Source organism: Primulina tabacum, chromosome 3 (genome assembly GCF_025594145.1).
Source record: "Primulina tabacum isolate GXHZ01 chromosome 3, ASM2559414v2, whole genome shotgun sequence".
NCBI classification, from domain to species: Eukaryota; Viridiplantae; Streptophyta; class Magnoliopsida; order Lamiales; family Gesneriaceae; genus Primulina; species Primulina tabacum.
This window is the reverse complement of record NC_134552.1, coordinates 1663211-1686456: the sequence shown is the minus strand read 5'-3', so window position 1 is coordinate 1686456 and position 23246 is coordinate 1663211. Positions and strand designations below refer to the sequence as shown.

General features: G+C 35.1%; 1 protein-coding gene across 1 annotated transcript; it reads right to left on the bottom strand.

The window, feature by feature from the left end:
• Positions 1-7763: 7763 nt before the first annotated feature.
• On the bottom strand, positions 7764-8921 carry LOC142539216 (F-box protein At2g27310-like). The gene has a single exon (XM_075644503.1). The coding sequence runs from the start codon at positions 8809-8811 to the stop codon at positions 7825-7827; it is 987 nt and encodes a 328-aa protein (XP_075500618.1). The 5' UTR covers positions 8812-8921; the 3' UTR covers positions 7764-7824.
• Positions 8922-23246: the final 14325 nt, after the last annotated feature.

The following is a 23246-nucleotide window of genomic DNA, read 5'->3' as shown; positions in this document are numbered from 1 at the left end:
GACGGATCCAACCATACCAATATTCACAATAAAAAGTAATAATATTTCATGAATGACCCAAATAAGAGATCCGTCTCACATAAGTTTTTGCCCATTTTTTATACATCCAAACACACTGTTACTTATTTTGGTGGAGGCGGCTCATATGAAATGGGTCAAGCACTTGAGCTTATATCGAAATTGAGTTGCAAACACGATTTTTTTTATATAAAAATAAAACAATATGTCAATTTTACTATTGTATATATCGAAGTATGATATTTTTAGTTTGATATCTTTCATTGAATTAATTACGATGATATAACTATATTTCGACCATCGATTTTAACAATTTTCATCAAAATCACATAATTAAAAGGCTGATATAATGATAAATTTTTATTAATGGTCGTTAAAAAGATCATATGTATGTATGTTCGATCGTAATTATAAAAATTTAATTTAATAATGACATTAGTTATTTGATTATATTATATAAACATCACAAAAATTATATGATTATAATTGATTTTAAAAATAGCATATATATTGAATTAAAATTAACATTTTGCCTAGAAATAAATGAGAAAGTCGATTTAAATTTAAAGCAAGGGCATCGTCTCCATTAGAAGCTCTGTAATTTTGTCTCCCGTCTTCCTCACCAAGCACCAGTGGGGAAAATGGCGCCTGCAAAACGCGTGTTGTCGAGTATCGACGAGCCTCGATTGAAGAAGGAAAGAGTTTCTGAACGCAAGTCGTCTCCCGCAATAACGTTAGCGATTACGATATAGGTTAAAGTTCATGTTCATTTATTTACCCCAACTTTTTCCTTTATTTGTATTATTTTCCTTCCTAAGTTTGAAACTCTGCTGTTATGAATTATTATGTGCGGTTTGCTTAGTGGATCATGGTAAGTTTGCCCTGAAATTGATTGTGCTGAGAAGGGAAAACTAAATAGAGTTTCAAGAATTAAGAAATAGTGGGTTCTTAGTTATTGTCACTCTGATGAATTCGGTGGATACCTGGGTTTGATATCGATACTCCCATAAGAACTCGGGTCATGGATGACCCGAGAAATTACATGGATAGCCCAAATCATGGTCCATCGGCAAGATGAATTCTTCAGAAGCCGGGCAGTGGGCGCCGGGACATCTTCTTCCCAGGTTATCAGAAGCCCGGGCTCTTATACAAGTTTTCGGGAGGCTTTTTATTCGGATTACCTCGAAAATAGCACCTCAGTCGAGTGCATCAGTATGAGTTACCTTATTTTTGGCAATCATTATTGTCAGAACACATGGATTGACGCGTCAGAAAAGTTATTAGAGATAGGACATGGGCAACCACTTACCACCTTACCCTAATTAGCATATGGGAATTGAAAACAAAGTAATCATGATATTTTCTCCTATAAATAGCAGGTATGTTTTACATTTGAAGTATCTGAATATTTTTCCTGGTTCTTTGAACATTCACGTATATTCATCACATATATAGCTCTTTATCCTTCATCTCCACCTGCTGACTTAAGCATCGGAGTGGCTACGCCGAACACCCCTCCAGCGCTCATTCACGAGTTCATCTTCTTGTTTGCATGTTATAGTTGAAGCCATCTTCCTTGCTCATTTTTGCCTTAACAAAACTCATATCAGATCTGGTGGATTGCCCCGACACAGCTCACCCAATTCACTTGGATCGCGTCAAATACCGTATATTTTTATTTATTTTTTGTCTTTGATGATCTGATTTCAAGAAGAGGCAATTGCATGTGGCGATATCAAATTTGTTTGCAACCAACAAATATTTCGAAAGAGTTGATATGCATATTTCACTACCTGTTTAGCTTTTTAAAAGCGACATATATTTGGTGCTATATTTCGATTAGATCTAAATTATGTGCTCGATTACCATGAGTAGTGAGTTAGTGCACTTATTTAGCTGAGATTATTGGGTAGTGTCTGCTGGTGGAGCTATTATGATATGACACACTTGCTTTGTAAAAGATTTAATTTGTATTATTACAGTCGGTGACTTCCGATAGAACGAAGTATTCAGATGCACATAGTTATTTTCTTGAAATTTTTCTAGCTGCTAACTGCTCAATTTGAAATAATAGAGCTTCTTGCGAAACTGTTGTTTCTATTTGTTACGCTCAATAATGTCACTAAACTGAGTGATTAGTCACCAGTGTCTTCTCCACACATCAGTTCAGCATCCCTATCCCCATCTCCATCCCTTTGCCACCTGTGTCACTCCGGCACAGTAACATTTTCGTGACCACGCCATCTCCGATCCTACAGCATCATTCACGCCAATCATCTCCCCTTCCACATACCTCTGCACTGGCACCGTCTAGTGTTCTAAAACTTGGGCTTGGCGGCCGCCTAGGCGCCTCCTAGGTGCTAGGCGTCGTTTGACCGCACCGAAAAGGTTCTAGGCAGCCAGCCTATGTGGCAAGGTCTTCTAGGCGGGTCTAGGTGGTCCTAGGCTGTTCAAAACGGGCCTAGGTGTTTAAAGTTTTTTTGAGCTTTTAATTTTTGAAAGCCGAATTAAACTAGAACATGACATAAAGAAAGAATTATAGGCTCGTGATTTTAATTTTTTGGGATTGAAAGCCAATTAAAACCACCATTTGTTGGCTTGCGCTTGTCCTAACACGCCACTCTCATCTTCTTTGTATGTTTACTTCTGCACACATAAGTAAATCGAACAAGACCTTTAAAGTAATTTTTTTCTTTATTTTGATTTCTTTTGCATTGCCTATTATTCTGATCCTCCTTAACAGTGGCGGAGCCAGGAATATGGTTCTGCTCGAGTTAGAATTTTAAACTCTAAAATCTTTTAATATTTTAAATTGATCTACCCGACTAATATTATGTTAATCTTAAATTATACAAAATTTACATATAATTTTTTTTAAAAAAATTCAGCCCGGGTATTTACACATGTGGCTCCGCCACTGCTCCTTAAGCAGAAGAAGTAGGAGGAATGAACCAGGTGTATATTGGATTTTAACATAATTTTGGCTGAAGTTTAGTCTAAGAACAATTACAAGTCTCTTGATACCATGGAATCCACCTAGTGGCGCCTAGTCCCCGCCTAGGCGTCCTAGGCTCTAGGCGCTAGTCTGGCGCTCGAATAGCGCCTAGCGAATTTTAGAACCATAGCACTGTCTAACCATCTGCAGATGAATGCATAGTTGTCAAAAGCGTTCGCTACAGTCATTTAAACGCAAAGCGACTCAAGGCACAAGGCATGCACTTCATGGAACTTCGAAGTGCAACAAGTCTGTGAAGCGAGCGCTTTTGTACGCTTTGCATTGATGTGCAAGGCTAGCGCTCGCTTGTGCGCTTCATAGAAGCCGCACATGCCTTTTTAAAAAAAGCTTTGGCAGATTAAATTCACACTTTAGAAGTGCAATTTTAAGTTTGCCTAAAAAATAAAAAAAAATGTTAAGCCCCTAAACCTTTCAGCCCGTTGTCTCGCTTCTCAGTTCTCACCACCAGTCTTCGTCTCTCACTGCCTCGCCCTCGCTTCTGCCCCGCCATCCCTGTAGTGTTCCCACTTCCCCTCTTCTCCTCTTTGCTGCCAAAAATTGGTAAAACCTTTGTGAATTTCTGTAAAAAAAAATTAACTGTTTTGTTTTGTTTTGTTTTTATTTATTTTAGTAGGTAATTATATTGATTTTTCAGTTGTTCACGATGTCAAATACAACCATTCCATCAAATCAAAAGGATATTGTTTTGAATTATGCAACATTTTCGGATAGTAAAAATCGAAAAATTGTGTTTTGTGGTAAAATAATAAATTTTTGGATTTATCGATACAAGCTACATTTAGTAGGGGCAATAAAAATTTTGAAAGCATGGCTAAAATGTTCAGAGCATGTTAGAGAAGAAGTTAAAGAGTTCATACAAAAAAAGAGTAATTTGAAGAATCAAACTAATCTTGTAGATGAAGAAGAGATCAACCTTGATGATATAACTGAGGAAGAAGATAGCGACGGATACAAATCAAGCGATAGAGCTTATGACGGAAATTTGGAAAATGTAGATGAACATGAAGATGACGATGATTTTGATATTTGGTATTTCATATATCACATTTTCAAAGAATTTTGATTTTATTTTATTTTTTTAAAAAAATATGTTTTTTGCACTTTTGTTGTGTATATAAAGTTTGCTCTTTACTCTTTAAGCCCAAGACAATTTATTGCTTTTTTGCGTCTTCGCACATTTGACAACTATGGATGATTGTCAGCGATAATGTGGTGAGCCTGATCGCTGGCAAGATGGATGAGCTATAAATTATGTGAACAGATGAACGTGTAAACCTATCAAAGGGTTTGATACACCTTCATCTGTTCATATATATATATATATATATATATATATATATATATATCATGTACGGTTCTGTAGAGTGGCAGTAAAGATGACTTATCTGTCAACTTTTCCACTATCACTCCCAAAAAACCAAACTCTGCCTTACGTAAAGTTGCCAAAGTACGATTAGGTATGAATACAGCATCGATAGGATAATTCCATAACTCTGATTCGTATTTTCATAGAGAAATCTCTGATTAAAGATAGAACAAGATCCATTTTGCATATATCGATCTAATAAAATTTAAGGATAGAATTTTATATTTTTAAGTTTTAAGTTTTAATGCTAGTTTTTTTTATGTTTTTTATATAAATTTAAATCAGTCACATGCATCGGTACTCTATTCCAGATTTTTTTTAAGAAATAAGTTATTTAAATATGTTTATAATAAATCATATTGCTTATTTATTAGTTTCATGTGTATCTGTGCATCTTTACACACGATTTATTTTTTTATGATGAAAAGCATTTTTTTCTTAAAAAAAAATAAGCGGGTCGGCCAGTTTAACCCACGGCCTAAGATGGGTTGGGCTGGGTCGGCCATTTAGAGGTCCGCCAAAAAGGCGGGCCGGCCCACCCCGCCCCGCCCCGCCCCGTCTAATGGCGTGTTGCGGCGGGTGGCGGGTTGTTCTATCCCACCAGTCCGTTTTGACATGTCTACGTCTCATGGCAAAAATTCATTAGAAAATGATGTAAATTATTTACACATACTAAAACACAAGATGCATAGGCCAAAGTTTCTTATAACAAATAATAGAAGAACACTCTTGCTCAATACTCCTGCGTCAGTGTTGTTCTTCGTGTGTCTTCAACACCAATCAGCAATACGACATAAACGTGAATTAATCACTCAAAATCTTCAACATGAAAATTATCTTCAACTCTGATCGTCGTGTATGTATAACGAAAAACTCCAGCAGCAGCGTATCAATCTTCTCCAAGTTGTCGATCGTTCATCTCTCAATGTTCTATGTATAGATCTTCATATCTTGACCTAATTATTTTTTCATGAGAACAAGATCCTACAAACATGGAACAAGAGTTTATTAGAAATAAGACTATATTCAAATATAAGATATTATATCTTAGAGATAAATACCAAAAACAAATTATTAAGATAAATGTCAAGATTAGATTAAATCAAACAAGTCTAAAAAGGCCAAACACTTATATTTCAAACTAAATACAATACAAAAATTAATTAAAATTAAAATATTCTTTTCATAATATATTGATTTAAATTATATTTTAATCCGATTCAATTCAGTTTTGGCATATAGTTATATTATCAATCTTCTAAATTCAATCCATAAAATATAAGATTTTTTCGATTTTATTATCTTATAGTTCGAAATTAATTTAATCCAGTCCAGAATAGGTATAATCTGATCCGGTAACAACCATGTATAGAGTAGGTCTCTTGTGAGATGATCTCACGAATCTTTATATGTGAGACATGTCAACCCTACCGATATTCACATAAAAAGTAATACTCTTAGCATAAGAAGTAATACTTTTTCATGAATAACTCAAATAAGAGATCTGTATAACAAAATACGACCCGTGAAACCGTCTCACATAATTTTTTACTCATATATATTGACACCTTTACCGTATTCCGACAAAAACAAAGAGGGATGCCACGTTTTCAATATGGTAACAAAAATCATAGGATTCCCCGATTATTGAAATAAATAAATAAATAATATTGGTATTTAAATTTTCAAATATTTTAATGTCCAGAAATATCATTACGGACGATAGATATTCAAGAGGCTTAGATTTTTTCGTCGGAACCGACCGACATAAGGAGGGAGGTAAGTATCCTTATTTTTTTTCCAAATAATAATAATAATAATCCCTAATTTATAACAAATAAAAATAGAGAATAGTTAAAATATCGTTTTCTAATTTTTTTTCTCGAGTATTAAATATATAATGCAATTCAAATGTACTGTGATTGTGATTTTTTTTTTTTTTTTAAAGTTAATTTGAATTGCCAGTGTGAAATCGTAAACTACTACTTTTTGGACAATTAACTGGCTAAGAAAGTTTTTAAGGAAAAGAATAAGCACCCTCATGATTAACGTTAAAAAATTCAATGATCCACCTGAACTTTGATTATATTTCAAACTTATCTATGGCTTTCTTAAAAGTTAAAAATGCCAATTTCATAAAATTGTTTCATAAATATTCATCAAATCTGTTAATTCAGGCTACTTTTTGGGAAAAAAAGTGGGAGGATTAAACAAATTAAATATGATATTTTGTTATATATATATATATACATATATATATATATTTCCTGAAAATATGGTTTTTATTTTATCAACTTTGTAAATGAATTTTCGTTAAGTTTTGTTTCATAAAAAAAACATTCTTAATAACATAAATCATATAATTATCTTGTATTAAGATGTGACCATTGAGCTAATTCATAAATATGAAAATAGAATATTATTTAATTTGAATATTAAAATATCGGAAGGTGCAAAAATTGACTGTCCATCGATCCATCCTCTCAATACCGGGGAAAGCAAGCTGAGGAAGCAATCCATTTTTTTTTTTTTTTTTGCAATTATTGATTTTAGTTAGGTAGCGGCATCACTGTAATTACATGCCAGACGATCGTATTTCCACTCGATTTTGGTCACTAATACCACACAAGAACAATTAACTGCTAAATCACATATTTCACTTATTAAGTTTGTATTGATGATATTGATTCTCTGTATTTAATTTGTTTGGCCTTTCTTGTTAAATTGTACTACAAAAAAGACATGCTCTCCCCAATTTGATGAGTGGTCCAACTTGTGTTGAGATGAATTCCACTCTCAATGAGATGAGAAAGAGACTACTCCATATCAAGGTTAGTTTGATCCAGTCACTATATTTTACATAAACAAGTAATAATGTATTGTGAATCGCGAAAAAATACAAGTGACTTCTTTATAAATTTTTCGCCATTTTCATAACTTGTTTTGTAATATTAATCATTTTGCATCATAGTATCAGCATGACTTTACACACGTTAACGCTGACCGAAAAAGAACTAATTTTTTTTATAAAAAAAATAATGGACTAAAACTGAAATCATACGATATAAATGAAAAGAATTGTGAAAGATCAAACATTCCATACCAAAACATTTTCTCGAGAAATTAAATACTTGCCTTTGTGATGAAACAAACTTGAAACTCCACTTATACACATGGTTTAAGAATTTTATTGGACATTATAGACAAAGTGTGTGTATATATATATATACACGAATTTTAATATGCTGTATATTTACCACACACATTTATAATATTGATGAAGTGTCACTTCTATATTGGACATATAAATTTTTATTGTTTAATTACATCCAATAAATTTATGACACTGCATTAATATTCAGATAAATATATAATATTTTTGTGTATTATATCAAAATATAAAAAAAAATCTAAACTAATAATTTCACCTGCACCTGCAGAGTGAAAAAAGTAAAATTGCAAAGAAAATAGAAAGTCCTGTAGCTATGAACACCATGTCCAGACCTCTTTCTCTCCTCTGTTTCCTCTCTCTCAACTCTTCCTTGTTCCTCCGAAACATGTCGTACATCTCTCTCTCCATGTCCACGTCGGTCCTCTCCCTTTCTCCATTCATGGCTCCACGTAAAATTACCAAACTCTCCATCCCGCCAAGAATCTTTCCCTCCATGTCCTCCACCTGCATGCCCACCTCCTTCACCTCCAATTCTCCCCCGTCTTTCCCGCCGCATTTCACCACCACGGCACACTGGACTAAGTTTCCGCGGCAGTCTGAGGCCACTGTGGCGTATCGGAGCTGTAAGTCCTCGTTAAGCCAGTGCAGCCGTGCCTCCACCGCCTTCTGGCTCGCCACGTTGACCGCCCGTTTATTGGCGGGGTCGATCAGAATCCAGCTCACCCTCAGGAACTCCTGAGCGCGTTCCTTGCACGTGCCGTCGGTTCTCGATTTCAGCGGCGTGGGGATTGTCTCTTTCGGGTTCAGAAGCTCCAGCCTGAAAGGAGAACTCATGAACCAAGATGAAATAGTCTCCGTTCGCATGACTTTTGAGTATACCGGCTTGTTGTCGTAGTACATATCCACGGCGGAAATCAACTCCGACGTCTCTGACGAACAGGTCTCATCCCGGCACTTGTGGAGGGAATTAGGGAAAGAATCGGAGTAGAAAGAACGGTGGGCAGAGGGGAAGGCGGAGACGGCGCTGCGTACGCGGGGATGGGCGGTGGAGGGCCAAGTGGAGTTGCAAATCCGCTGCCATAACCGATCTTCGTTGCATAAAGACTGAAAATGAACGGAAGCGCAGCTGGTGGAAGCAAGGGTGGCTCCATCAAGCCTGTTCAGGATTTGGTATTGGACGATATCAGGATGAACGGCTGTGAGCGAGGTTCCGGCAGGGGCGGATTCACTAGAAGACATTGTTATGGAGTCGGGAGTATTGAATATTGAAGTATTTGAAACGTTGTTGTAATAAAGAAAAGGACATAGTATATATTATTTTATTACATATTTATAAAAAGGGATTTAATTTATGCCTTTATGGATAGGGTCAAATGTGGGCTTTGCTTCCGATAGTATTTGAATTTTTAAAGTTTATTATCAAATCTTATTTATTTTCTTTCTTTAATTGTAGTTATATTTTTATATCACAGCACTGTGAATTCTCTAAAGTTTTATATAAGATCGATTGCTTGTCGTTTTATCAAAATCTGTAATTAGTAGTAATGGTGCAACTCAAATCTTTTAAAACACACAGCAGCTCAAGCGCCACGATTCGATCGCTCTACCAAGTAGGGACAATTATTACACCCAACAATCTCTCTCCCAATAATTGCACTCCTTGCAATCAATGAGAATCTAACCCGTGATCTTGGCTCTGATACCAATTGTAGGACCGAGTGCTTATCGTTTTGTCAAAAGCTATAGCTAGTAGTAATAGTGCAACTCAAATCTTTTAAACCGCACAGCAGCTCAAGCACCACGATTCGATCGCTCTACCAAATATGGACAATTATTGCACCCAACATTTTACCTTTTATATTTTTTAATTTAAATATTTTGTCGAACACCTAATCTTAGATATGATATAAACTATTCATCATTTTTTTCAAAATATAAAGACAATGTCAAATGCAAACGATATATGGAGCTCAAAACTTTTAAATTATTCATCGGCTTGTATGGTTTTTGGATGCATCAACTTGAAATTGTCGAGAACCAAACATACGATGATCTCATATTTCGTAACAATATACTTCACCAATTCAAATTTTTTAAATTATTCCACAGTGAATAATTCGAAACACCATATTAGATGATTCATTGCTAAAATATTAACTATTGCACCCAATATTTAAGTATTTGACATTAGTAATTCATAACTATATCATATTAAAAATAGATAGATAAAATGTTAAATATAATAAATGTTTTCACTCAAATTAACGTAAGTTAGTGGAAAAAAAAATAGATAAGAAGAGAACATGAATGCTAGTGGATAATCATGAATGCTGCGTAGATACCATTTATTGTGTTTTTTGGGAACCTATTATATATTTATATATAATTTATTGTTTTTTATTATATATGATGTATGTATGTATGTATGTATGTATGTATGTATGTACATCAGATATATGATATACGTGTGCTTATGTAATAAATATAAAAGGTACCAAAAATAATTTATTAATTAACAAAGACAACCTACTATTTATGCTGCAACATTTTTTTATTATTACAGTTGTGCAAACGTATGCATAAAATATTATTATTCTAAAGAATCAAATCATAGTAGTTTATTTATTGAAAAAAGTATATAATATTAATCCAAAAATCAATTGATTCAAATTTTTAGATTGATATGTTCTGTTTTAATATTAAAAAAAAGTAAGTTTTTTACAAAAAAAGTCATGCATTATTTGAGACGTTGAACCGAAAATTCGTTCCAACAAATTATCTCCAAATACCGGAATAAAAGATATGATCCACAAAATTAACAGGTAAATCAGCCTAAACTTCAATTTAGGCAAACTTAATTGTGTTTTTAATTTAGGGTGACACGTGGTTGTGCTTAGCCTTGCTTTTAACATGTTTCCAAAATATGTACTGTATCGCCGATGACTTGTAGTTCATCTGAAACCAATAATTCAAATTTGGGACGATATCTTCGATTCGAAACTAAATTGTAATAATCTTCTCCCTAACTATAAAAAAGGAGTATATTCCTTCGAAATAAATAATGTTGTTATTGAAGAGGTAGAAAATGACTTGGAATATGGACGGAAAGCTAATATTTTTTTTGATTTATTAAGATTAAAAATAAGCAAAAACTTGTATGAGATGGTCTTACGGGTCGTATTTTGTGAGACAAATATCTTATTTTGATCATCCATGAAAAAATATTATTTTTTATGCTAAGAGTATTACTTTTTATTGTGAATATCGATAGGATTGACCCGTCTCACAGATAAAGATTCGTGAGACCGTCTCACAAAAGACCTACTCTTAAAAATAATATTAAAAAATAAAAATAAATTACCATTTTATTTTATTTTTATGACGATGGAAGATGCAGTTGTTATCTTTCTATTCTATATATGTGTATAAGATAAAACCTTAAACTATGTAGATTGCAAATCATAATTTCATGTTTGATCAAGATAAATAGTAATGTTGAAGATTAGGTGGGAAGGGTCGCTTAGGCATTTTCTCTAAAAAGAGAACTATTGGTGATTGATTTTCAGGATTACGAAATTGCAACTTTTCATAATAAAAAAAAGTAAAAATCTGTTTTCTGAAATAATTTTCCACTTACTTATTATAGAAACTAATGGATTACAACTTGGATGTTCTTTTTAAAATATTGAGGCCGAAACTTTGAAGTGATTATTTTATGTTTTTGGATAAATGAATTAAATAATTTTAAAGTTTAAAATGATTGTAGGGATTCGTATGTGTGCATATAATTTTATGAGATAAAGCACTAATTTTATAGAGACCTTCAACGTGAGGTTCGAGATCAATATCTTATAGAACAATTTAATATGTTTTAAACAGCAACAAAATTAATACACACAGATTGTATATAAATATGAACGAGTCTAATTATGAAAGGTCGAGGGTATATAAATTAGGGGCGTGAATCAAAATTTCTATCCGAGCACGAGCTTGATTCGAATTTTTGTCAAGCTAAATTTGAGTTTGTGGTCTTTATGAGCCTTATTAAACTCACCACCCTCTCATTCAAGAGTGTAAATAAACCAAGTTGGTTCACAAGTTTTTCGAACATGCTAAAAAATATTTAATTTGTATTTGAATATATCAAATGTGAGACGAAATCAAACATATTCGAAATTTTTTTTAGTCGAATTCGAGCTCAAATTATATTGTTCATAGTTTGTAAGCATGTATATTTTATTAATATAATATAAATATATATTAAATAAATAGATTTCGAACCTTTCGAGTCGCGAGCATGTTCAAATCTTTCGAGCCGAACTAAGAAACTTGAATACATCTATTTTGAGCCTTAAATGTTTCATCATATACGATATGATTAGATTTATTTACACCCTTGCTCCCATGTGAAACTAATTTTCCTCCATCTCTCATCCATCCAATGGTTTTTAAAATTTTGTTAATTTTTGACCGCCCGCTGCGCTTGCCTTGGCTCACCTTCAACTGCCTAAGGTAAAGGTGATGTGGTCGATGGCCTTCTGCTGCTTAGGCGTCCACAATTTAGAACATTGGAACATAGATACAAGCTATCACATTTAATCAAGGTCTCATCAGCGATCCAAACATATATTGAGAAAGTTCCACATAATCTTGGAGATTGTGGGAAGATTAGATATAACAGTAGAGAGAGTCGCCTCTACAGATAACATTGTTGATTCACTGCCGAAACCCCAGACATGACCATTCTTTGAGAAGCATTGTGAAGTAATGAGTTTGAAATCTATAGATAATTGGCTATAGGATAAGTGAAAGCTTGTTAGAGTAGTTGTCTAGTAAGCCAATCGCAATCTCAAGGTCACACTTCACTGAATTATTTGTAGCAATCAGGCTAGTCATTTTAACGATTCAGTTATTAACTGATAAGTGTAAGAAAAACTAAGAGTTTCAGTTTGGCAGTGTTTAAGTCCAAACTGAAGTGGGTTCATAAATTTTATTGTACTAATCAAAGTCTTTTAGTGAAAACCTATCCTTGAGATAGAAGGGGTGACGTTGGAGCATTTGAAGTCTCTAAACATCCATAAAAATTTTCATGTTCATTTCTTCTTACATTCGGTTATTTTAGTACCCTAGGCAAACCATTCAAATCTATCCTTTTGTTTATTTCCTCACTATTTTAGTTAAAGGATCAATATTGATATACAAGATTTTGAGATCAGTTTTTCAAAGATCTGACTCACATTTGAAAAAGAATTCAAAAAGCCTAAAGTTTTTATACAACCCTCATTCTAAACACTTTACCCGAATTAACCGATCCTAACATTGTGGATTGAGCTTTTATTGACTCCAATGAAAACGATCTTTATTTTAATAATATTTTACGATTTTATATCATTATCCTTTATCTGTATACACATGCAAGCTGTATACATAAAGTTCTTGAATATACAATAGGTACCATGAGATCTGCCTCGCTACGTAAGATCATGAAACTCATTAGAAAGTGTACTGTATATTCTAAACATGTTCATAGTCGAATCAGCCACATAAAAGAAGGATAAAAGTAGCTTGAGCTTGAGACTAGCATCTATGATGTCAACACCATGTTTCATTGTCAAGGGCATGAAAATGTCCATTGTACAGATGAGTGATCATATGATGATGCACTGAACAAATCTCCCTCGTACTATCCAAGTGGTTCTCACTTATCGAGTAAAATAGTCCGCGGTTATAGTTGTACATCATTAGTCATTTGACCCGGGACAATGTAGGGGCTATACGTACTAGCATGCATTTTGATCCGTTTACCGACTCCATTGAGAGTCATCAGGTGGCGAGGTTGGGTGTTGTTTCGAAATACATAGGAGAAAATGCATTGTAGTAAGAGATTCACAGTTTGCCTACGGGTGAAGATATCCTATTTGATCTGATGAATTAATAGTGCAAGAAGTCTTTGGCCAGAGCTGAAACGTCCCGAAATCTGAAGGTCCACGTGAATCACATGCATGCAAGTTATAAAATTTCTTTGGTATTTTATTAAATTCCTTTAAATCATTAAATGCATGTTTATTTCATTAATTTGTGTTTTAATTAATGGTTTATTTAAAGTTTCATGCATTAGGATTTTAAGTTGCATTTCGCGTTCGAACGAGGAACGGAGACCGGGATATTCAGGAAAAATATTTTTATTGAAAGGTTAATTTTAATTGATTAATATGATGTGTTTTTAAGTATGATTCTTGAAAATGGGCTTTGTTGGGTATTTTTACCCGCTAGAGCATATTTTTAACCGGTACGCAAATTTTAACGATTCGGAGGACTTTTTGAGGGCTCGGACGATATTTTTAAAAACGTACAAAAATGAAATATTTTTCGGGAGTGTGTTTGGGCTTGTTGGTTTGGTTTTATTGCTTAATGGGCTTTATACCCTTTTAATCCTTTTAAAATGCAATTAGGGCTCATTAGTACACTTTATTTTAACTAAAACCTAAACCCATTCCCATCATAGCAACCGCCCACCCCTTATTACAACAGCCTCTCTCACGCTTTTTCAGCAGCAAAGAACCAGCAAGCTTCAGCCCCCATTGTTTCTTCAAGAAAGCTTCCTCCCCGCCTCTCCGTTTCACGTTCCACGCGCGTATATTCAAGCTTTTGATCATATAAACTCTAAGGGATGCTTGTAACCTCATTTTATCTTCATACACGCCATAATATGCTGTAATTTATGTATTTGTATCAAAACATTATGATCTACATCGTGCTTATGTTTTTGAAGGTGTTTGACATGAAAACCTTGCATATTTTTGATCCCTTCTCACGTTTTATTGTATGGCTGCAAGAGGCTACGGTTTTTGGACATTCTAAGGTCCGATCAAGACATTGAGATCGTGTCTTAGGGCTGGTGTCGATTTATGGTGTAGAAGAGTAAAGGGCCATGTGCTTTTTGGTTGAGGTATGATCAGTTGGGTGTAGTTAGGGTGTTCGAGTGAGGCCAGTGGCGTGTTGAACTATCCCAAGCCGTGGACCAGACCCTGGTGGGTCCCAGTCATGGCTTAGAGTGGTTGCACGCTGCTGGATTTGGCTTAAGTGTGGTTGGGGTCATGAACTTAGAGGTGCCGCGGGTGAGGGCCTTGGGAGGACTCTCGACTGTTGGCGTGATGCAGTTGATATGAGGCTGTGAGTTTAGGTTAGGTTGGTTCAGTAGGGTCCTAAGGTGGGCTAGGAAGGGTTGGTCCAGGGCTGCTCCGAGCCGGTAGAGCCTAGGGTCAGTAAGTTTCGAGTTTGGTGGATTAGGGTTTTCTAAGGGGTATGGTGCGAAAATTTCAGCAGCTTGTGGTCTTAGGCTCGAAAGGTTTAATGGGTTGGTCTAGATGTTTTGAGGGCTGTTAAGAATGGTATACGGTGTGGTAAAAAGTTTGGGAAGTTTGGTTAACTTTCGGTCCGATTCGGGTTAAAACCGGGACCCTAGTCCAAGTTTTAAAACGAATCGTTTAAGTTTTGAAACGGGCTCGAGTTCACGTCTGAGAATGCTTATAATTATGTTTTAGGATGTTTTAAAGAGTTTGGTAAGCTTCGGGTCGAAATTTATAGGTCTGGGGTAAAATGATCATTTTGGGTTTCCAGGGGCAAAATGGTCATTTGCACCCGAGTCGATATTTTTGTCCTGGAAGCGCCCTGAGAAAATTTTATCATGTTTTTAAATGTTTATGCATCATGATCATGATTTTTATGAATATATGAAATATACGTTGCATGCTTGGTTGTAAGAAAATTTACGTATGTGCATGATTTTGATAAGTGATGAAAATGATGATGATTTGAAGGATGAGAATTAGTTGTGGCTATCGAAGTATATGTAAATGCTTAAGACGTATATGTAAATGATGATGACGAGGCCTTGGCACAGTGGATGAGTAATACTGTCACTGGTGTCCGACAGCCGCCGGGTACCGCGGTTCTATGTATGATGTATCCATCGTAAATGATGAATGATGTACGACAGTTACAACTAATGAACTGAATTCACAAAATGAAATGATTTTTAATGATGAATGATGATAATGATGAGCTGTTTTGACATGTAATGAATTCATATGGCCCGTCTGTATTTACGCTTTTTAAGTGCATGAAAGGTATGTTGATTACAGTATATTTTCACTGCCATGTGCTATGTATATGTACTTGTTATTCCTGGTACAGGTGTGTTGAGTCTTTAGACTCACTAGACGTGTGTGATGCAGGTGATCATGTTATTGAGGGGACTGGAGGTGCCGAACTCTGAGTCGGCAGGACTGGATGTGCGTGCATGACCCGAGGACCACATTTCTTCCGCACATGATGTTATTATGAGTTTTGAGAGAGCATGAACATTTTTATACACCGGTTTTTATACACTGTTGATTTTTAGGGTTTTTACTCATTTATGTTTACGCATATTTTGTTGGATGAGCTTGACCATTTTAAACTGCTCTATTTTTACTGTCAAATATTTACAATTATTTTTAAATGATATATTTTTCAGTAGTGTTACATGCATGCAAAATATTTAAATGGGAATGTCCAAATGCGAGCTTCTAAAAAATATATATATTTCCGCATTTTAAATAAGTAGATGTTTCAAGAGCAAGAAATGTGCTATAGGGAAATGCCTTTTTCTAGTTGCACATATTATGCCATTGTTATATTCAAATATAAATCACATCGTTTTCAGATTCATATGCAACTCTCGATATATCAATGGTTGCAGATTCAATCAGGATGTATGTGTTGAAGGGACCGTACTGTATGCTAACCATTGATGAACTGATCCGCAATATCTTCTTCATTCTCGGCCACATGTGGAGCAAATCGCAACAAAGTAGAGAACTTAGTCACATATTCCTCAATATTCAATTGACCCTGCCTCAAGTTTGCAAATTCCGCTCCTTTATCCTTCCTGTACGACACTGGAAAGAATCTCTGATAAAACTCAGTTCTAAATACATTCCAGGTAATAACTGTACCTCGATGCTCCAAGGCTCGCTTTGTTGTAATCCACCAGTTCTTTGCAACATCATGCAACTGGTGCCCTATCAGTTTCACTCTCCGTTCATCAGTGTAATCCAAGGACTCAAACATCATCTCAATGTCGTCTAACCAACTTTCGCAATCAACTGAAGTCTCAGTACCCTTCAGAGTCGGTGGATGGAATGACTGAAATCTCTTCAACAATGTCTCCATCGGTGTTGCTGTTACATCCATTGGAGGATTCGAAGTGCTACCCTGTTCCGGTACTCTTCGAGGAGGCATATCTGATTATCAAAAGGGTAAGCAACCAAATACAACAATATGTATATATCAGTTCCCTTCTGATCATCTTACCTCTGATCAAGAATTGGTTCTGATTCAATCTCAATAATACACATTACCATATCAAAGTCAGATAATCAGGTAGACATGTATTAAAGCAGTAAATCATGCTAGCAATCAAAAGCAAGGAAGAGGAATTCAATCTACCCCGCTCACTAGCTTCTATCTCAATCTAAAGGATCTATCGCTCTGATACCACCTGTTGTGGGGACCCGGGCGCTAATCATTCTCTTAATCATCATTTGGGATAATTTAATCAATTATTATAAACAAGGTCTAAATTTTTTTCTTTTTAAAATACAGTATTACACGCGGAACGTAATGGAATACATCCTAATATACATGTCAGTATTAAAGTACAAGTCTTGTACTATATACAATCATTCAAACTAAGGTTTAACGACTACAAATCAAGTGTTCAAACCCTATCTCAATCAAGTCCGTAGTCTCCACTCTAATCACGATCTCTCTTCATCTCCTCGACCCTGAACCTGTTCCACCTGTTGCCATGCACACATACAAACACGACAACAGCCGGATAACTCCGGTGAGATATATATCCCAGTATAAATCAACGAAACATGCCATCATATAACCAATATAAAAGCATAAACCGATCAGGAATATGTATCAAAATCTGAAAACATAATCAATATAAGACTGTCAATCAGACTCGTGACTCCACGTCTCAGACTAGACTCAATCCTAGTCTAGGGATCCCGGTTTCCAGACGTTGGCATTCCTATATCGAACATCAGTAATAGAAGAAATTCCAATTCTATCCACTTCGATATAACCAAACATCTGGTGTCTTGACCTATCCGTCGCAGACTTTGGCACTATCGCCAATTCACTATCTTGTGACAAGGTGCAATGTGCCAGTGACGATTCCATCACTATCGGCACTTATGTCACAAGATCACTCGTCTAATATTCGTCTAATACATGCTTCTATAAATTAATAGAACAAGCATATCAATTCAAATCAATGTAAATAATAATAATAAGTATGTGATTTAGGGAAACTCAAGTATATTCTACTCAAGTCGATCTCCCAATACCACATTGACTTATACCTTTCTTTTATTGCAGTTCTGACGGCGTCCCTGTCTGGAATTCAAAGTCTGTCAACCCTCAATCTGGCAATGACAATATCAATAATACCATATCAATATACTGCTCAAATCAATACCAATCTGATCAATCTGGATTCAACCCAAAATCAATGGCATAACGGCATAATCTCGATATTCCCGTCAATACAATCTCAACCGATATTAATTACAATCCATAACCAATATCCAATACAATCGGTAGTCAATCAACAATCCAAATCTGTCCAATATCAATCGATATATTCTGAAAAATCATAACAATTCCATAATCAATCTGTTCCTCAATCTGACTTCGATTCTACGATGTCTAACATGCCAAGAACATCATATATGAATCATATTTGATTCTAACAATATCATAATTTCAAGACCTATCAAAACTTAATAAAACTTACATCCAGTTGTAGCCTGCGTCGATAGGAACACAGTACTGATGTCGGATTGAAATTCTGGCAAGTGGCTTCATGTTTGTCTAACACGTCTCGCGCATATGCGCGACATCAACCGGCGCATATGCGCGAGACCTACTGGTCTTCGCGTTTCACTTCTCAGCAGCTCGCGCATATTGGCGCCTCATCTCCGCGCATATGCGCGAGGTTCTCTGGAATTGTTCATTATTTCTCGCACAGCTCGCGCATATGCGCGCATACTGATCGCGCATATGCGCGAAGTGTACTGTCCTCGCACATTCTATATCTCACGTTACTTCGAATCGTGTCTCGGTTGGCCCTTCATAATCATATCAAATCATAATAAATCATTTCGCAGATTAACAGATAAAAATCTCGATCATTACAGTGGAACTGCCTATTTGTTGAAGGACTTCACTAAACTGACAGATGGCCAATATAGTAAGTGAAATTATGATCTTCGAAATTTTGGATTTTCATTATATGAACAAGACTTGTAGCGCTGACACATCGGCGCTATCAAATCGTCGATCGGGGATTATAATGAGTTCAGAATCATTTATTTAATGAATTTATAATTTACTGATTAAATGATCGTACCAGTAATGGTGACTACTAATATGTAAAAACTCTCATAAAATGTTCTAGATGAGTCTAGTATTAATTAACCAATGAGTTAATTATATAAATTAAATAATGATTATTTAATTTAATTAATATGTCTATGCATATATTAAATGTACATGCACAAATATATTAATGTTTATATATATACAATTTATACGAATATATAAAATATGTGTATATATAATATTAATATATAATACATTATCCAAAGTTGATAAATATATGATATAATAATAATAATGTGATAATTTTATTTAATGTAAATTACGAGTCGTGGTGAAACAATAATTTTGAATCAAGATGGCAGAGAGATTCCTTTTGGGACCGGGAATCACACTTTATAAATATATAATTAGGAGCATATAACATAAGAGAATTTTTGCACCCACTTTGATAACAAAGTCTTGGAAATCCAAATTAATTTTGGTGAAAATTTCGGCCACCAAGTTTCTTCCACGGCGGCGCCCAGCGCTGCTGCACCGACTCCTGGATTTTGGAGATTCGGTCGATCCAGTCTCAACGTACAAAACATTTAGCTTCTTTTAGTGTGATCCAAGCTAGGAACACAATATCTGATCATGCAACTAATTTGACGAACAAAAGGCGGAGATATGTTCGAATGGAAATACGAGAAGGGCTATCTCCGTTAATCTCAGATTGGTTTGGAGTCCAGCATTTAAAACGAACAGGTATACAAACTTGACACCATATATAGGTTTAAATAAACATATGACGCCTAAAGACAGTTTCGAACGTCGAATCTGAAAATTCTAAATTTCCGCTACACTTTGGGTACGAAAAATCGGTGCCCCAACAGAAACATCAGCTTCTGTGTCGTTCTCTACTGTTATGCTAATAGTCCCCCCAGTGGTTTCTCCTGGTGCAGAAGGGGGTCGATCGAATGCTCCCAAACTTCCGGATACGACGTAAACTCTGTACAAAGACAGTTCATCCTGCAACTTCAGAATTACCCATCACAAATGCCGGTGAATACGAATAGCTATGGTATACAAATTAAAGTAATGAGCAAGATGGGTGGCTGCAAAAAATACTTTTTTTTACGTAAAAGTAATAGCAATTCTTGACAAATATTTTCTTTGCTTTGGTGCGGGAGATATCGAGCAATATGTGTAGTTTTGCATGAGTAAAATTTGTACCTTGCGAATAAAAGTGTGCAAATCTTGTATAATGGCTATACTCATTCATTTTCCATTTGGTTTTCTTCCCACTCCCAGTTTTCCCTTTGTAAAAAAACCATGCTTTTCCTCACTCCAATCACTTAACAATCCGTCACATATACATAGCTCGGCGAGCCGGTGGCTTTCCAGTGTCCGGTGACGGTGGTTTTGGTTCGGCCTCCCTCTATGTAATGCCCGAGATTTTGATTCTGTTAATCTGATATTATTGATTATGAACTGATGTGATTATAGCCTGGGCCATTCCGAGACTAGATTGGGCAAAGCATAGGAATGACACAATTTTTGGACCGAAAGTTCGGCGCCCAGGCGGTAGTTTTTGACCGCCCGAGCGCCATTAGATAATATGAAGGGGGCCGAACATTCTGCGCCTGGGCGGAAATTCATGACCGCCCGAGTGCCATTGTATAATACACGAGGGCCGAACATTCCGCGCCCGAGCGAAAATTCATAACCGCCCGAGCGCCGCCTGATATGGATGAAAAATGATGCCACGTTTCTAGCCACGCAACTTGCAATATATATATGAAATCCTTCATTCTTGAGTCTGAACAGAAGAAAAGAACGAGAGGGCCTCGGAGAAGCTTCAGAAATCCTTACGTCTTTATATTTCGATCCGTCCGTCTGATTTTCAATCCGACTTCAGTACCGTGTTCCTATCGACGAGAGCTTCAACTGAACTTAAGTTTTATTACGTTTTGATATGTTTTGAAATTATGATACTGTCAGAATCAGATATGATTCATATATGGTGTTCTCGACATGTTAGACATCGTATAATCGAAACCGAATTGAAGAACGGATACCGTATGAAATAGTTATGATTTTCTGAGTAGATTTATTGAGATTGATATCAGATTTGTGCTGTATCGATTATGAGTTGTGGTAATTGATATCTGTTGATATTGTTTTGACGGAGATATTCAGATTGTTCCGTTATGCCGTTGATTTTGAGTTAGATTCAGATTGATCAGATTCGGTATTGATTTGAGCAGTATATTGATATTGTACTTCTTGATATTGTCATTGCCAGATTGAGTATTGACAGACTTCGAATTCCAGACTTGAACGTTGTCAGAACTACAACTAAAGAAAGGTATAAGTCAATGTCGATTCGGGAGAATGACTCGAGTGTGAAATACTTGAGTTTCCCTAAACCACATACTTATTGTTATTGTGTGCATTGATTTGATTGATTTTTTTGTTCTATTGATTTATAGAAAGCATGCATTAGACGATTGGTCTTGTGACAGACGAGTCTGATGGTGATGGAATCGTCACTGACCCATTGCACATTGTCACCGAATAGTGATTGGCGGAGGTTGCCAAAGTCTGTGACGGATAGGTCAAGATACTGGATATTTGGCTTATATCGATGTTTGATTAGAGGTGGATTTAGTTCTTTTACTGAAATTCGATATAGTATGCCAACATCTGGAAACCGGGATCCCTAGACTAGGAATGAGTCTAGTCTGAGATATAGAGTCAGGAGTTGATTTATAGATTTATATGGAATTATGTTTTCAGATTTTGATTCATATTACTGATATCTGTCTCATGCTTTATATTGATTATATGATTGCATGTATCGTTGATTTATATTGAGATATATTTCTCACCGGAGTTATCCGGCTGTTATCGTGTTTGTATGTGTGCATGACAACAGGTGGTACATGATCAGGGTCGAGGAGATGAAGAGAGATCGTGAGTAGAATGGAGACTACGGACTTGGATTCTAGATAGGGTTTGAACACTTGATATGTAGTTGTTAAACCTTAGTTTTAAATGACTGTATATGGTACAAGACTTATACTTTGTTTCGATGTATATATTCGAATGAATTCCATTACGTTCCGCACTTGACACTTGTATAAAAAAAAAATTTAGGACCCTGTTTATTATAATTGATTTAATTATTCCCACAGACGATTAAGAAATGAATTAGCGTCCGGGTCCCCACACTCTACGTTCTTCATTCTCCTTTCTTTGTACGAAAAAGAACCATTGTTCCGTATCTCCACGAGAAAGCTTCCCACATTACACTGCTTTGACAATGTATAAAATTTTAAATTAAAATTGGCAAATGAGTATATTTTAGCAAGTATGTAATATAATCTAGCTAACCAATCATCGAAAACATGGCGTTTTACTTACTTGGAAGTTGCCATGGCTCGAACTGATAAATTTGGACAAGAGGGATGATATGGTTTATTTCTAGTTTTTCAGAGCGGGAGCTGGTTAGGGAGATAAAAGAAAACCAGTTCTTCTTCTGTAGGATGAAAGGGAATGACAGGTGCAATATAAGGTCCTAGAATTAATTAATCGGCAATTTAACATAATTAGAATAATTAGTTGTTAAATTAAAATAATTAATTATATCAAGTAAATTCAGGAAGTGTATTGAAAATATGTAGTTTAGAATATCAGATATCAATATGATATAAAATATATTTGGAATTTTTAGTAACATACGAGAACAAAAATAAATTCAAAACCGATTTATTGGGCATGAGTCGTTATTTTTAATAATAATATTATATACAATACATATCTACTTAGGGCACCCACAGTAAGTGGTTATTGTGGGTGCCATGTCATCCAAATATTTTTCACCACCAAATATTCATAATTGTGTTCTCTTGATTTGTGTGCCAAGTTAATAACCGGTTACTATCTAATATCTTTTAATTAAACTTTCTAATTTTAATAATCATTTTAATATTTTTTTAATATTCAAAAAATTTCAAAAATATTTTGTAACCGTTGTAAACTAATTCAAAAATATTTTTTTAATATTCAAAAATATTCAAAAATAATCGTTATAAACTTTTAATTTTATATTCGAATAAAAATTACATATTAAATAATAGATGAAATTAATTAAAGTGGTGAAATAATTTTTTATAAAATTGTAAGTTATTTTATTTAAATGAAAATAAAATATTAATTAAAGTAACAGTGAGACCAATAAATATTTGGTT